We start from the raw sequence: 18,776 nt of genomic DNA, 5'->3' as shown, positions 1-18,776 counted from the left end.
TTACGAAAAACCTAGGTATTTACACACAACTTCGGCGGCAGACTCCTTCAGTTCTGTAGAAAGCATGTAATATGTACAAACTGATCCCCACCGACCATTAACATCTAACTCAACTCTGCCTTCATAAAACGTAGACCCATTTACCAGTCGTATGGATCTTATATTAAAGTCTGAAGAAAACAAATACTTAATTAAGAACAAGACACATACGGCCTCGTAGGTGCATTAAATAAGATACTAATATGAAGGGATAACTTTGGTGGCTGATTTCTGCCATTTCGCGTTTTCGCCCCGCGACCCCGCCGAGCGAAAACACGAGAATTAACAAGTTAAAATGGCGGGGGCGCGGGGCGATAGAAAATTCGCTACTTAGCTGGGTCTCGGAGCGAAAACACGATAATTAGCGGGGCAGCGGGGAGAGATTTAGTAACTGGTATGTCAGGGGCGCGGGGCGAAAACACGATAATTAGCGCTGCTTAAACGTCAAAGTTTTCGCACCACGCCCCCGACATTCCAGTTTCTAAATCTCGCCCCGCGACTCCAATAATAATATTGTTTTAGCTCCGCGCCCCTGCAAAATAGCGAGTTTTCTGACCAGTCTTTTTGGCGTAGGCGCTCTGTAAACAAAAAAACACAAAAACATTTTGATATTCCCATCACCATTCACTATGGTGGCTCATTTCTGCTATTTTGCGTTTTCGTCCAGCGACACCACTGAGCGAAAACACGAGCATTAACAAGTTAAAATGGCGAGGGCGCGGGGCGATAACTCGCTATCAAGCGGGGGCGCGGAGAGAAAACACGATAATTATCGGGATAGCGGGACGACATTTAGTAACTGAAATGTCGGGGCGCGGTGCGAAAACTCGACGTTTAAGCAGCGCTAATTATCGTGTTTTTGCCCCGCGCCCCCGACAATTATCGTGTTTGTTTTCGCTCCGCGTCCCCGTTAAATAGCGAGTTACCGCCCCGCGCCCCCGCCATTTTAACTTGTTAATTCTCGTGTTTTCGCTCGATGGGGTCGCGGGGCGAAAACGCGAAATGGCAGAATCAGCCACCATAGATAACGCATGTTGTAACATGAAAAGAGTATGCGCTAGCGCTATTCTAGCATAGAACGCGTAAAACCGTAGCAAATGAATATAATTATTATCCCACAATTTCTTTAACTTTCAATGAAATTTGCAGGAAAGTCTATGTTGCTTTTTTTTCACGCTGACGTCATTTCCTTCCGAATTATCCGTTTTTGGGCCGTAATACGTTTACGCTTTGCAACGGAACGTGAATATATACCAAAGTATTATAACAGCACGTGAGCGCGAGAATATCTCTGTTAACACACGTTTTCTCTCCTGTTAAAACACCGCCGAAAAGTGACACTAACTGCAGTCATATGCTAGAATAGTTTGTTATACATGAAAATTAAACTAATGCCTTAATTATTATAATATGCTACGCTTTCTTCCCTAAATAATGCAGTTAGCTGTCTGTGAAACCCATACCTCATGTCACGGATAGATTTCAAGGACGCAAAGATATAGCCGGGTTGCAGAAGGGAATTGTTAGAAGTGCCAGTCAATACCTGAAATAATGCGCATACAGAACTGAAAAAGTTTGCGGAAAACTCGAAATATGACCCTTGCCTGTCAGTGTGATTTTGCAACAAACAAAACAGACTAAAATAATTATACCGCAGTAGCATTACTTTATTGGTAACACATAACATATGCATCATCTGTTATCTTGTCTGATCTACGCGAACCGTACACAGCTACTGTTGTAACAACCATTCTATTATATACTAATGACATTATTCCTGTTTATTCAATCTCAATTCCCGCACCTCCTTTACAAATAATGTCACTGTCAGTGAATATATGTAACAATGGGCTTAACATATAATCTATAAGGCCCATTCTTCATTACTTATATATGTTTATGATAAAATATTTGGTGTTCAGGGTAAAAAGTGTTGTGATCTAAAAGAGAAACGAACTTATATTCCTTTCCTTTCAAGTTTTTGCAATGGACTCATCAGTTAAAACTAGAATGGCTGGCGGGTTGTTACATTATCCTTATATAATAATTGGCACCAGACCAGAAAGAAAATGCCTCTGTACATATTATAACCTACCGTTAGGTATAATATAAAAACCATGGTCATGAACCCATTTCAATCGCGCATTTCTCATCTAAAAATGTGTACTTGGGATATTAAACAAGTGGTAATTTATCTTCCATTGTGTACCGGTCACATTACTTCAGTATTTATTATCTTAGAGAAACAATGCGTAGTTTATACTTTTATCAACGTTACAGAAAAAAAAACTTTGATGAACTTCCCTGTTTAAGTTCCGGTCTAGATTACCAAATAGTTCTGAGTGGTTGATGTGCAAATTTAGGTCAGTCATCGTTTATACTTCTGTACACGTGTTTCTCTCAAATGTGTTTTTGTAGCATAAATATGCAACGAGAAAAAAATAAACAAAACAGATGTATGACTTCAGATTCAAAACATTTCTAAGATCATCATTTTAAGTTTAATTGTTTAACTGTGAATATTAACATTCTGTTTTTGTTCAAAAACATTTCTAAGATGATCATTTTAAGATTTACTGTATAACTGTGAATATTTTGCATTTTTTTGTGCACATTGTTGTGACCTCTAGACCGGATTTTCGTTAAGGAAGTTCACGCAAGTCTTATTTCTGTAACGTTGACGAAAGCATAAAATATACGGGGTATCTCTGCAATATGAAATATTGAGAAATATGACTTGTGCAAGATGGAAGATAAATTTCCACTTGTTCAATACGTTTGTTACCCATTCATCGAACTGCGCGTTTTATTTGAGAAATGTACGCTTGTAATGGGTTAGTGCATTTTACCGGTAATGGTCATGGTTCTTATATTATACCTAGTGTAGGGTTTAACATGTACAGAGGCATTTTTGCTAGTCTGGTGTCAGTGGATTTAATGGACAACATATTGAAAAAACGTGTGTCTACTCAATCGTATAGCAGACACAAATTTTAGTCATGCATCACCCCTCCGCAAATTAAAAAAAAGAAACGTTTATGATTAGGTAAGGGAAATCTTACATTAATGCCAAGCTTACATGTATCTGTTTTGTATTGGACAACCGGATATGAAAAGTGCACTAGTATATCAATGATGAATAAAATTTCCTATGAAGTTTCACTAAATTCCACAGAGTGGTTGCTGATGGATACTCCGGATAAAAATGTCGGGACGAATGAACCGTGCATCTTTCGGGGAGCATGACATTGATGCTGCAAAAACGAATACAGAAACCAAAGTCATACCAAAACAATGAAGCCATGTGCCTGTCTTATATGTAAGCCTCACAGAAGTTACGACATTAAAGTCCGAACGATCACACTGCATTATATGAGTCTCGTTCCCTTTGCACGTCAAAGAACTTAGCCAAGCCTTTCCGTAATACGTCTCCAAAAGATGATCAGATGTACTGAAGGCGCCATTTCTGATACAATTTTGAAAAAATGAAATACAAAGTCATTTTTCAATCAGTTCGTATATATCTACAGTCAATATGTTTACTATCAGATATACGTTTGATCTAAATATGGGCAGAGTCTATATATTCTATATACGAAGATTTTGTATTTTTGTATCTTAATGCTTTGTTTAATTAAATGTACGTTAAATTAGTAGTACTTTTCCTGATAACAAAGTTTATAAGTTGCTATTGTCTTAAAAATCTCGAGTATAAAAGTCTATAATTGAAACAAATGTTACATACTGAAAACCAAATATCTCGCACAGGTACGTAGCTGTTACTTCATCAAAACTATATTGAGAAGAACCAACGAATCCCCAAGATCCATTGTGGTAAATTTCGACAGCTCCCTCATAATTGTACTCGTTCCGGTGGGTGAAACGTACGGCTAGAGTTAACAATAGTACTATGCATCAAGAAGGACAAGGCTGGTCCTATGCATGATTTTTTACAATTATTATTACTACAGCAGCTATGATATACATAGGAGACATCATGGCTAAAATCAGTTTATAAGCATCCAGTCTATGGTATTTATTGACCACGGTTTTAAACTTTGGTTTCTTTATTAAGCTGTATAAGTAAATGTCATCTTGGCTTATAAGTTTAACCTCCTCTTTAGCCTATTGCCTGAGCGTCCGCTTCCAGTGCAGGAGGTCGTGGGTTCAATCCCTTGCCGCGTTATACCAAAGAAGCGAAAAAAGGTACCAGTAACTCCCTTTGCTGGCGTTCAACATTTAAGTAGGATTCTACCGAGAATTAAATGTCGAGAGTGATTAATATAAGTTTCACGACGTGCTTCACAATAGACATTAATAAATTCAATATGATGTAATCGTATTCAACAACTCACAAGAAATGTAAAACTAAACCTTGATAGCAAGAAATCATGCTGGGAAAATAATAAAACACTGACCTCTGCATGTGATATAAACAGCTTTGGAACAGTTTATATCATTGGTTGTGTTGCACTGTGTTAATGAACTTTCAATTCCTCCACAGATTAGATTTTTGTAATATATATGTGTTGAGCCAGGTTCACCACTACTGAAATTCACTGCCCCACTAGCAAGTGTATAAGCAAACAAAACGTCATTTATATCATTTTACAATTGTTTTAACAACATAAATCTTTGGTCATGATAATTTTAATTTCAGCTGGAAATTTATGTCCTCATTTTCGTTCCAGCCAGAGATGTCCGATTGAATCAAAGATTCATAAACAACATTTGCGTAATGATATCAAGGGTAACACTTACCATGAGATTGCGCGTACAATCTAACGTCATATCAAACTTATAAACCAATCACGTCCGACTGATTAAAAGATCACTTTTGAGATAAATATATATCAAAATAAACAACATAGGCGTAATGATATCAAGGATACGCCTTTCCGCAAGATAGCGCGCAATTTGACGTCATGCCAAGATACGTGCACAAAATAGCGTCATTTGAAAAAAAAATCTTTCAAGATTCGATTACAAAATTTCAAAAACAGAAGTACACTGACGAGAAAATATAACGCCTCATGCAAACTAATTGTACAGTGCTTTGTTAACCGTGATTCAAAATAAGAAATGAACAATTTGATTCGCAAATTCAGTGATTTACAAGAATTTATGGTTAACTGTTAATACAACATTTCACAGCCGCATTATATTTCAAATCTTGATTTTAAATAGACTGATCAGAGGAATTTAACTGACACAATCTTAAGCGCGTGCGGCCACCTCTCTAAGTGCAACCGCAGCAGCAAACGTCACTCCACGGATCCGCACCAGTTACGTAGTAGATAAAGTGGGATTCTGGCTCACTCCTAATGGAGCGCTGCTATCAATCTGGACGTTGTCAGGCTGAGGTTAAAGTTTACGTATTACTTACCGCCGTCTAGAATAATCTATGGCGTGTTCAATCAATAGTAGTCCTGTGAGCACACCTGCCAATGAAAACCATCAACGTTGCTCGTCTTTAAAAAAGTTCCTCGTGATACGTTCACTAGAGGTCGCCCGTTGTCATGCTGAAACCAAGCCTTGACGTTGACGGAATAAAGGGTCAACCAGATGACGTAATAGTTGGTCTATGTAACGCCTCACTGTAAGATTATCTTTGCAAAAGACGAGCTGGGCTTAAACCTATGGTCTGATTGCGCTGCAGATTGCAATTTTCAGTGTAGCGTTCATGACATTAGCGTTCACGGGTATATCCGACGGCGTTCCACAAGTTGAAACATGCATCAACACTATGTTCTTCAAATGCTGACCGCAATGATTGCGGGTCCAAATTAGACGATGGTGACGGTTACGAAGCTTAAGAACTAGACCACAGTAGGGCGTGGAGCAGATAGTTTTCCGTTCTCTAAGCCGATTTCTCACTGTATGTCGACTTATAGACTGTCTACGATTACCTAACAATGAACGTGACGTGGATTCAGCTGTCACAAATCTATAAAATGGCGTTGATATAGTTGCCCTGCTGTACTGACGCTTCCTAAACGAGGTATATCGAAAAGCGTTCCCGTGTCTTTGACACGTCGAACATGACGCAGTATTGTCAACCAAGAGATGTTAAAACGACTAACGACTTGCATATCAAGCATGACCAAAACTTGTGACATCTCTTCGAACTTTAGCCTCGGCTTTATCAAAACTGATTTATTTTAAGAAAATCTCTGAAAATATGGTCGTATGTCAAGTAACAAATGTACCTAGTATGTAAAATTCGCTCAATAAAACCACAGGGTTGGCACATACGGGTTGTGCGAGGAAACGTGAGCAGGTACATGAATTTAACAATGGACTGAAATGATTCGAACAATGTAACGAAAATAACGCCGACTTTCGATGAGGCGTTACTTGATCTCGTCAGTATATTTTTTTCAGACGGCAAAGACAAAAACTGAATCGACACAACTATAGAATTTTTTCGTTAGGTTTAACGATTTCAAGTTAAAGCCAGGAACTGTACTTTTTACTAGTTGAGTTTGGTGGTGTCTTTTTGGGTTGTTCTATTAAGAATATTAAATGATCGTTATTCTGTATTTTGATAATCTGATGCTCATAGACACTGGAACCATACCAGAAAGAAAACACCTCTGTATATGTTTTATCCTACACCATGGGTATACTATTTTAGGACACATGGTCATGGACGGGAAAATATTCTAACCAATTTCAATCAGGCATTTCTCATCTAAAACGGTAAATGTGTACTATAGATATTGAACGAGTGGTAATTTATCTTCCATTGTGTACAGGTCAAATTCCTTATATCTCAGAATTTATTACACGTTTCATCAACGTTACAAAAAAAATACTTAAATGAACTTCCGAACTAATGATGTTCCAGTCTGGATTACAAAATTATTCTTATTGGCTGAAGTGAAAATGTATGCCAGATGTCGTTTAAGTACACGTGTACGCTAAAATGTGTATAAGTTGCATTAAATGAATTTCATTCATCATTACGAATTTTATTGTTTAACTGTGATTATTTTGCATTCTGTTTTTATTCCTTTACAATTCGCGTAACATGTGCACACTACTCTTGACCGGATATTTATTATGGAAGTTCACGCAAGTTCTTTTTTTTCTGTATTGTTGACGAAAGTATTAATGATGTGGGGCATCTCTGCAATATGAAATATTGAGAAAATGTGACTGGCGCACAATTGAAACTAAATCAGTGCTTGGTATACATTAATCGAACTGCAGAAATGAATGATTGGAATGAGTTAGTACATTTTTCCCGTTCAAGACCATGGTTCTTAAAGTATATATAGGGGTATAGTTCCTTTTTCTTTCTGGTCTGGTGCCAGTGCTAATGGATAGCAAACCACTTATTTTGTTGCTAGTTTCTCTGAAATTGTAAACAGAAGAACTCTTATTTTTAAGCGTATGTACTGTTATAAACCAATTGTGACTTTTGCAACTCACTCAAGAATCGCTAGAGAGATTCGTGGATTTGCAAGAACTCCCAATATGGTTTATACCTGTACAAACGCATAAAAATAATTCTTAATACATATACATGCTCACTAAATAAAACGGCTATGTCGTCATTTGCTACATTGAAAATATTTAAAAAACTACTTAAACGACTTCTTGAAATTCTACATAAAAATTATTCTGATTGTCTGCTATGAAAATATATGTCAGTCGTTGTTTAACTGAATGTGTATATGCAACATAAATTTTCAAAGAGAATTGAATAAATTAACGAATGAGAACCACTTTATGATTTCTTCATTTATACATCATTCTTAGTATGAATAATTTACATTCAGTCTGTTTTTGTTTGTCACATGTACAAACGCCCGTGTTGTCTAGATCGAAGTTCATTACGGAAATGCATCCATGTTTTCCTGTAACGTTAACGAAAACATAAAAAATGCGGAGTGTTTCTACGACATCACATATTGAGTTAATGTGCAGGATAGAAGATAAATTATCACGTACGGTACCCATTTACCGAACTGCGCCTTTAGGTTAGAAATGGTTTAGTACATTTTCCCGTTCATAACCATGGTTCTTAAATATAGTAACCTTGGGGCAAGGAACAACATGTGTAGTCGTACTTTCTTCTGGTCTGTTGCCAGTGGTTTGTACATTCTAGAATTTTGATGTATCGTCTTTAAGTTTTGAAAGTGGGTTGAAGTCGTAAAATGTGTCAATTTATAAGATTATTTGATTTTCCTGACTGATATTTTAAACAACATATTGTTCTTAGCAGACGCTAAATTTGAAAATAACAACATATATTGTCTTTAAGATATGAGCACAAACAACAAATGGCAGGTTAGCTGTTTCGTTCAGGATATTTAAGAATTTATCAATAGCATGTGACTTACGAGTTAGTTTAAACAAAGCTGTTCACATAATAAAACAATGCCCAGTCTGAGTAAACCATATTTAAAGAAAGAAAGAAAACATACTTGTATCGTAGATGGTTACACACAACATTAGCTGCATTCATATCAAAGACATCGTAACAAATGGTATAAATCTTCCCCGAAAATGTTGTGTAGACGATACCTGTATTCTCCGTTTCCCCATCCATTAGTTTCGTATCTATATTAAGATTGAACATAATTTTTTTAGTATCTGATTTTAGATTGATCAATACCATTAGTGTCGTAATTGGGTTGAGATTGAACATAGCCATTAGTTTTGTCTCTATACTGAGATTTAACAATACCATTAGTTTTGTATCTGGCTTGATGTTGAACATAACCATTAATTTTGTATCTAGATTGATGTTGAATAATACCATTAGCTTCGTATCTTGATTGAGATTGAACATAAACATAAGTGTCGTGTCTAGAATGATGATGAACATAACCATTAGTTTCGTATCCAGATCGATGTTGAACTTATCATTAGTTTCGTATCAAGATTGTGTTGAACATAATCATTAGTTTAGTATCTATATTGTAGGTCGAGATTGAACCAAGCGAAAGAAAATAGTTAAGTTCATCTGTAGATTTCTAAAAAGAATATTTCAATAAGCTATGGTGTTTTGAACAGTATTTTCTTTCTCAATAAATGTTCTCTTGAATGCGTGTATGAAAATGAGGGTTATCTTAGACAGAACCAAATTTAGATGAGATTGTTTATGTAACTCTTACCAGTACAGTACAGTTTGCTGCCGTAACTGAAATCCCATAATGTCTGTTTGTAAATGTTAAAACTCCAACTGGATCTCATACATTGATCAACAGTAGTCTCATTTCCGAAACATTCAAGTGCATCCAGCCAGGAATGTCCTGTATAGTTTTCTATTGGTGTCCAACTAGAACTATAACCGAACTGACTGTAAAATAAACATTCATGCCTGAGATAAACTCTTTTGAAGGAAAGATAAAATATGATTTCCTACAAATTTGACATTTTGTGTAGTTTAGCGACCGTAAAACCAATACTGTGGCATCTACTCAGATGCAACTCGGATATAAATTCTCAGCAAGTGTCGGAGCTGAATTTCTTAAACGAGTTGAATAAAATGATACACTGTGAAACATGGCGCATTAAGGTGCATTCATGTGCACCTCTGACGAACATATGTTTGTGTAATTTTATAGAACTGAACATTTAAAGCTAAACGAAAATCTCTTGGAAACAGTTAAGTAACAGCAGGATTCGTTTGGAAGAGTTTTTTTTTTTTAATCTGTATGAAGTAATGTGCAGCTCCCCTATAGCCCAACCTTATTTCAGGCAAAGATGGGAATTGGCTGAGGAAAAGCAACCAATCGCCGTTGGCCAAATTTCAAATCACAAAACGCGACTGTGAACGAGGGAGATTTTTATTTTTCGTTTTATGGGTATCCTCATGCAGGTACGTATACATATACAATGTTGCCACTATAACAAATACGGTAATAATGAATTTCCGGTTATACAGAACAATTTCAATTGTCTAGATGTAAACCATTCTTTGTTGTATGTAAAATAAAATGGTTATATTGAAATATCGAATATAAGGAACACCGTTTCTTGTCCAAATGTTCGAAAATACTTATAAATAACATACATTTCAACGAACCCCATAAGCAGTATTGTAGCGTAGTTCAATAAGGCATCCTGACCCCTTGGAGTACGCTATAAAGTGGACTACTAGATAGAGTTGTTTCAATACACCAGCCGTAGTATTACTTAAGAAATAGAAATCGACAACGATATCAGTTTTAGTATTCTGTATCAGACGCAATAATGCATTAATATAACGAACATATATCATCAAAATAGCAATTCTAAATCCTAAATAATCATGAAGTTCGTCAGCTCTCAAATGGGACAGTTGCCTTAGTAAATAGTAGACTGTAGTCCTAAAAACAATAAACTCCTAAGTTTAAGATTTATTCCCTAAACTTCTTACTAAAACTATTTCATATATTATTATACCTATAGTTGTACATAAATAATGCTATTTATTGAATCTGTAGTTTGTTTACATATACTTAGGACATATTCCTAAAACACTTACTAAATGATTTACGATTTGTATAGTAGTTGTATTGACATATGAATTTACATAATAGTGCCTTCGCAACTGTCCTAACCAAAGTGAGATACGTCGCTCTGTTTGTCAGCTTTGATCCATTTAGGATTTTAGGAGCGAGGTCTCAATCGTTAAGATTGCACATAGGAATTTCCCAATCAGAGTTGGGTAGAACATCTCTTCCTAAAATACGCTTAGCGGAATTACCAAATAAACTTACGAAATCAAGACATGCAACAAAATGTGAGCAAAAATACACAGAGACATATCTCTTATGGTAGCAAATCAAACAATAAAGAATATTTGGGTAGATTAAATGTAACTGAGCCAATAAAACAGAGAATGCAGGTGATTGAAAGTTCCAAATTTACGCCGCGACTGAACTAACAAAATGTGCGGACTTCTTTCACAAAAATGTACAATAATGTTTTAGTGACAGCTAATGAATAAAATATGTTTCTAACATCCTATCAATGCACATTACACAAAATGATAGAAGTATACTGCATTGCAATATGAAAATGGATGTATTTCTACATGCTTCAGTACACAACATGGCAGCCTCCACCAATTTCAGGGATATTTTTTAGAAATTGACATTCACAGAAAGTACAGATGAATTGACGGAGTAAAGTTTAAACTAATACATGATGACAAAGTAGTTAAAGTATAATGTACTCCTTGGAAATATGAAATAAGAAGAAATAGATAAACGAATGAACATGGGAGAAAACATACAAGAAAGTAATTATTGAAATGCAGAATGAAAAGGGTAACTGTCATTCTTCATAAATATAAACACTATCATCATTAAGCTTTAGATGAAATAAATCATTGTAGCATTTAAAGAATACATAAGCATGATGCACATATATCCTAAAGTACTTTAATTCAGCATCGTGGTTTCTATCATATTCAATTAAGTTTCACTTATCGAATTAGATTTTATTTTCTATATTTTGAGCAGTGTAGACGGCGTTTGGTTGAGCATAATTAAGTTTCATACAATTATTAAACACAACAGTGACATCTAAATAGCATAATTATGCGAGATACATTGCATGCGGTGTTCTACATCTCAATGAACCTCACATGTCATTCAAAGCTTCATGGCATAAAGTATACAGCATGAGATATAATTTTAAAACATTTTAGAAATTTGTCTCTTTCACTCATCTGTACTGAAGGCGTAAGATGTTAAGATTTCTCTTGCTCACGTTTATTATAGAATAAACAAGTAAATCGTAAACTTACCAAATCAACTACATTATGATAGTATACATTTAAAAAATACCAAGACAATCGAAATTCTGTTCACTTTCAATCAGTTTGTTACATAAATGAATGTATTATTCAAATTACGTTCCCTGTATTTATCACATAGTACACATATTACGAACGCATTCTGTTGGAATCTCAAGTTATTGTAGTTAAAATGTGACAATAAGACAAGTTATCACATACTTGACGTTGTGAGAGTGAAATAAAGCCATAACACTAGTGTAATAAAGCTTTTACGTTGACGTTATTTTAAGTATAGGAGAGGTTGCCCGAATTTTGTTGGTATATAGGTAAAGAAATCAGACATTTTATATGTTTCAACAATAAAAGCTTAAATATGATAAAACGAATGTTACATTTGTCTTTCCACATTGAATTTATATAAGTAACATCGCATATATAGGGGATGTTACACTGAATTTGTGAAATCAGAGCCTCGCATTTTATTGTGCTCTTCTTTTCAATTAATAAATTCAATGTTACATCCTCTTTATATGAAATATATTTGTAAAACGCAATCTTTGGCAAAAAAGCATGCTCCTTTCCAACATTTCTAATTGTTAATTTCATATAAGTAATTTTGTAGCACACTTAACGTTGATCCTGAAAAAAAGTTTAAAGGTTAAAACCGTCAGGTACAAGTAATACTATAGAGACAAAGTTTTTAGTAAAACAAAAAACATAAGATCTAGTCATTTAAAAGATATTCAGTTCTTCCATCCATGCATGATCAAAGGATTGAACTCAAGACAAAAAACTCGCATATATCTAGTACTGAATATAGGAATATCAAAAGTTTTGCTTTCAACCTTTTGTTTATTCCAATAGATCAGTAGACAATTGTCGAATAGGACTTGGACTCCTTGATCCACTCGAATGTAGTCCAGTTCCAGTATGTGGTGCCGATTTTCACCTAGTAAGGACCATTTTAATGCAAGATATATACTTTATTGATGTTTGATTTCTAAGATGAGTTAAAGCAACTTTATGTGCTTCCAAGTTTGTGTTGAAACTGCTGGGTAAAATGTGTTTATTTTCTGATGTCTAACTACACACAATTTGTGTTTATATCCCCTGTTTTAGGCCAAGTGACTAGTCAGCCATGTACCTAATATAAAACATTGCATTTCTTGCATAAAAGTATGAGGTTTCTCGTTACCGCCAAAGAAACTAGTATTAAATTGTGGAATTATATTTAAATATATGATAAACTTTCTTTTCAAAACTTTATCTAATATAAATATCTATTTATTTCATATTATTTGTAATAAAAAGAATGTAATATTCTGATGAATGCAGTAATGATTAATGATAGTGTGCAATGATACTAGAAAAAGTAACAGAAAATCGCACACAGAAGGTATCAGCTTTCAGTCAGAAACAATTGTGTTTATTTGCTGTTTACGTAATCATGTAATATATGAATAGCACCTTCATCAAATAATGAACACAGTAGAATTTCGTTGAACCCTTTCATGCGATATCATCCAGTCAATAAAAAGATGCCCTTCAAGGTTAGTTTCCAATTCCAAAAATAACATTATTGTTGGTTGTCGGCAGCTTGTGGACTTTTGCAGCGCCGAAAATGATCGTTTTACATAGAAAGAAATAACCAATTTTGTCAAAAAGCCCATTGGACTTTTATTGCAAAAGATAATAGGTAAGAGAAGATTTCTCGGAAGCACAGTGCACCAAATACACTGCCTCAGAGCCACGCATTTGCAAAGTAGGGCCACAACAAAAAGTAGCTGTAATGGAAAATATTACAGACGGGTTGCTTCAAACATCTAACAAGTACATATAAATTCATAAAAGAGGAGGAAGTGGTAAGGGGTAAAATGAGGGAGAGGTGGGGGTGGGGTTAGGGTGGGGGGTGGGGGGGAGCATTTGAAGGGGAAAGTTCAACAAGGATGAATATACAAAGCGAATGCTACGTTCCGTAATAACAGTCAGACTACAACGTAAGCCACAATAGCGCAGACATTCATGTACCAACGATAAACACACAACCACACCCAACTAAATGACATAGAAAAACGAACAAGATACATGAAAACAGTAGGGCAGTTTTAGATTCTCAAGCACACAAACCAAACGCACACATATATGCAGGAAAAAACAATCGTTTACCGCCTTAGGATACCGGCAGCCAAAATAAAGGGAAGCCACGAAAACTAACTCAAACTAAAGGGCAAGGTTATGCAAAACTTAGCGCAAATGCAATGGGAAAGGAGGGGGTGGGGCGGGGGGGGGGATAAAACGCTTAGAGCAAACAAGAAAACATACGCAACAGACAATACAAGACAGACACAAAACCAGCTGAAAATAAGGGCACCGCCTTGGTTGGAACGTTCAGTAACCTATATAAAGTAAACTGGGGGTTTAAACGCGTTTAGGGCATGCCAACCTCACACTTACCCTATTTTTAACAAGTTGGACAACACAATATAAATAAAATCCCCGCTGAAAAAGGCTCTAACATCAGCGCAAAAATAGCAGATAAATAAGGTAAAACATGAAAATAAGGTAAATCTAAGGTATAACTATTACACCAATGTACTCAACAACTTGTCTGAAGTCAGAGCACCCAGAGCCTAACTTCTACGGGCACGACTAAGAAAACTGCAAGACAAAAATCAACTCCCTCCGTCCGTTGTATGTAGGATTTAGGACAAAAGCATCATGGAGACTTACACTTTATTAGTCATCGCACCATCATAAAGGAAAGCGTAGCGATTAATTGTAGCGGGGCAATTGAGACCAAAAGTAAATTAAATAAATGTGTGCATGTCAAACAATGCCAGTTATAAGGAATTCATCAAAACAGAGCAAAGTGAAACCTGATATTTAAGATCAAAGAACAAATTTGTGTAAGACAATTCACAAAATCTGACAAATTTGAAATTAACAACTGATCTTTATTGTTCAAAAATATATTTTATTGTTACAGTAAATCTCTAATCTTTATTTGCTTAATTTGTACTATTATTATGTCAGTTAAAGTCAGTCATTCAAATCTTATCACAAAAGGTCAAGATCAGCCCTACGGGAATACGAGAATATTATTTTGCGGAAAAACATCTTTATGCACTGATTAAATTCTTAACATATATGAAACCAAACTTGAATTGAATAAATGTATGTGAAACTGTCTACAGGCATTTACTTTCTAAAACTATTACCTAACTGTTGAACCACAAATCTCCCTTTAGGTGCTTATGTGTAAAAAACAAATAAGTAGGTCATGTAAAACAAAATGTGTGTACAAAATCGGAAAGTTTAAAGTGCAGAAACATCTTTGTTAACGAGATATGACTTCAAACTACCCTTCATTGCCACGATGTATTTTCGGGAGCCATTTTGTTAATTCATCATAACTGTAAACAAAAATACTTATGTACATTGGTCTTAATGATGATCGTTAAAACAAAGTATGCCTATAAGAAAAAATAACACTTGTGACATTGTATACATTGCAATACCGATATAAAGCGCAATCGATTACAAGTTATTCTCCAACATTGTCGAAAGATCAAAAGTTCAATACTGCAAATCTAAAATCTGGCCTAATAACCTATAAAATCTAGAAGGAAGTACATTAATAGATTTCTAGATCTTTATGGATTAAGTCATTTTAGTAATTGTCTCCTATCGCGACACCTCCCCTGTATTTATGTAGAATTTCATTGCTTTGCTTTCATATTTAACGCACTTCGGTCTTTTCCAGTATAGCCTTACGGTTTAATATATAGATCTTCGTGTTTTTTCGGTATTTCTGTAAACAATCATAGCTTACTGGTATATATAACATAAAAATTGATAGACCGAAACTTGGCTTTATTTTATCTTAGAAAACACATTTCAACTTCAATTAAGAACACTGCGGATTCATCTATTGCTTTCACAGCACTTGGATTTCCAACACATGTGATCACTCTTTGTCCGTCGTCTACGTTAGTATTAGTTGCTGTTCTAGTCTGTCCGTTCGTCTGTCTGTCGGACAACAAAGAAAGTGTTAAAATCATTAACAGAGGATCTCAACAGGTCTTGCGTCATACACGATAGTTTCCTGAGCGCATCAGAGATCAACGCATCTAGGTACAGTAATAACTGGTATCTGGTGTTTGTGATCAACTCGTGTCTGTGACTGAATTCATACTGTGGTTGCGTGAAACGGGGCAAGAAAGAGTCAGCGCTTGAACATTTAGTGATTTGCCTGATCCCTGAAATTGGCTAGCTCATAATTAAAATCATTTACGAATCATTGGTACACGAATCGTTTAGGCTAGGTTGCAAGAGGAAAATTCTATATATGAGATATTTGGTCTCACCAGCTATTCGTTTTAACAAAGGATATTCTACATCGTTTTTCAGCTAGTCTAAGACATAGTCACCTTAGCGATAGGACCCATTTCATTGTTCAAGGCGTAGGGACTTCCCTGGGTCATATAACTCGTATCCTGAAACTGGTTGCGGGAAACGCGACAAGAGTCAGCGCTACCTTTTATCCTTATCTACTCGTGCGGCACGCAACATTTGTGTAGGTAGCGGTGGGATCCGCTTGCATTACAAGGTCGGATCTAGTGATACGAATCTGCATCCAAACAAAAGAAGTAACGGCTTATAATTCGAGTTGATCCAGTATTGAATACATTATACATAATTGCAGCATTCCACAAGCTTTCATAGACAATGGCAGACTATAGTTCACAGGACGATAGCGGGACAGAAGTTTTCTTCAATACAAATAAGTCACATGTATTTTCAAGTTTCGGAGACGCTCATTTAACTAATGAACCTCACAAATCTAGTCAAGTCCAGCATGCGCCTGTATATACTTGTGAACACTTGTCACCGCGTATCTCGAGCACTGCTGTTATCAACGTAGGGGATAAAAGACGTGACCCGTCCCAAGACCGGGAATTTTTTTTTTTTTTTTTTTTTTTTTTTTTTTTTTTGGATTTAACGTCGGACCGACACATGATAGGTCATATGGCGTCTTTCCAGCTTTAATGGTGGAGGAAGACCCCAGGTGCCCCTCCGTGCATTATTTCATCACGAGCGGGCACCTAGGTAGAACCACCGACCTTCCGTAAGCCAGCTGGATGGCTTCCTCACATGAAGAATTCAACGCCCCGAGTGTGGCTCGAACCCACATCGATGAGGGGCAAGTGATTTGAAGTCAGCGACCTTAGCCACTCGGCCACGGAGGCCCCCAAGACCGGGAAATATATCTGAGCAGGGGCGGCATGTTGTTGATGATGATTCCTTATTAGATGATGCATCGAACTTTCAAAATACTGAGGGACAAACGGGACATGAGCCTTTCAGGTATGATTTAAGACAACAACAAACCGCGCACAAACAACAACAAAACGAAATCTAGTCAGTGTTGAAGCAAATAATGGACTTTGTGTCCAAGAAAAACTAAAGGGAAGAAAGAACAAGATGTGATAGGAAAAAAAAGAGAACAATCGCAAGACACACTCCTGCAAACACGCTCACGGAATGAATATGGTGAATTTGTGATTGGAGACGACAGAAATCTTCATAACAACGGCACTGGTAATAGTAATACGTTTCAAAAACACGAGACACAATTCCACGAGGAAAACAGATAGATAGTGTTGGAGACCAAGATGAGGTATCCCTAAGCTTCAATGATAACTGTCATGCTTTACGAAATCCCGTGCAAGGAAGGCACGGGCCACATAGGACGAATCAGGACCATGCGTCGACTACAGAAGAGTCAATAAGCGAGTAAAACCCGACGGTTTTGCAATGCCTAAGGTTCAGGATTGCCTAGACGCTGTTTCTTGTGCCAGACTTTTGACTTAACCAGTGGATATTCTCAGATACCACTCAAGGAAAGTGATATACTTAAAACGGCAATTGCTTGTAAGTATGGACATTTTTAAATGACCAGAATGCCTTTTGGGCTCAATAACACAGGTAGTACTTTCCAACGCATGATGGAACTTGCTTTACAAGGCCTCCGATGGGAGATATGTCTCATATACATTGACGATATAATTGTATATGGCCCATCGTTTGAAGAAAATCTTGAAAGAGTAGAACTACTGCTTGACAGAATAAATGCGCCTGGTCTAAAACTGAAGCCGGAGAAATGTGACATACTCCAAAAAGAAGTGATATTCCTAGGACATGTCGTATCTAGTGAAGGGTTACGACCTAACCCAAGCAACGTGTACAAGATAATCTCGTGGCCTACACCAAAGACGACAAAAGAAGTGAAAAGCTGTGTTGCTCTAGGTTCCTATTACCGCAGATTTGTTAAAAATTATGCACAGATGGCGAGAACGATGGTTTAACTAACAAAGAAAGGCAAAGCTTTCATATGGTCCGAGGCGTGTCAGAAATCTTTCGACGATATCAAAGCGGCCCTTGTCAGTCCAGAGAAGATGGGATAGCCACAAAATAACGACAGTCAATTCATTCTTGATGTAGATGGATGCGACACAGGCATAAGCGGAGTCTTGCTGCAGGTACAAGATTGTAGGGAACATATAGCATGTTTTATGACGTCACGTAGTTCGTGACGTCATTGTGTTTCTAGCAGCGCGTGTTCTGCATATTAGGCTACCTACGGGTCATGTGGGATTACAAATTTAACCATTATAACCTTTCAGCGCATCATACGCACCCCACTCCTTATTCTGTGATATAATACTTATTTTATTTGCATCATTCACATAATTGTTTAGAATCGAAAGTTAAATGTTTACTTTATATTTTGTGTATTATATGACATGTCGAATATGTAGGATCCCAGTTTTGTAACTCTTTCCCGCACCCGCTCAGCGGTGTTGGATCTTGTGGGACTGGCAGATATTTAAGCGCCTATCCGCTGTGAGAAGTCACTCCGCAGCTTGGAAATCCTAATGTCAATAAGATCTACGCCATTTTGAAAACGCATTTAAATTTAAAAGCATTAGTC

At 36.4% G+C, this 18,776-nt stretch overlaps 1 protein-coding gene across 1 annotated transcript in view; it reads right to left on the bottom strand.

The window, feature by feature from the left end:
- The window catches only part of LOC123556042 (neurotrypsin-like), a 34,412-nt gene continuing 15,636 nt past the window's right edge, over positions 1–18,776 (bottom strand). Inside the window, exons 4-9 of the mRNA XM_053547046.1 lie at positions 9,168–9,352; positions 8,475–8,610; positions 4,458–4,606; positions 3,785–3,929; positions 3,327–3,505; positions 1–170 (exon numbers count right to left, since the gene is read on the bottom strand). Of these exons, the coding sequence (XP_053403021.1) occupies positions 1–170; positions 3,327–3,505; positions 3,785–3,929; positions 4,458–4,606; positions 8,475–8,610; positions 9,168–9,352 (964 nt within the window). The remainder of the gene's footprint in view (positions 171–3,326; positions 3,506–3,784; positions 3,930–4,457; positions 4,607–8,474; positions 8,611–9,167; positions 9,353–18,776) is intronic.

The sequence above is a fragment of the Mercenaria mercenaria genome, chromosome 7 (genome assembly GCF_021730395.1).
Source record: "Mercenaria mercenaria strain notata chromosome 7, MADL_Memer_1, whole genome shotgun sequence".
NCBI classification, from domain to species: domain Eukaryota; kingdom Metazoa; phylum Mollusca; class Bivalvia; order Venerida; family Veneridae; genus Mercenaria; species Mercenaria mercenaria.
The sequence above is the reverse complement of the archived record's forward strand: the minus strand, read 5'-3'. Positions and strand labels throughout refer to the sequence as shown.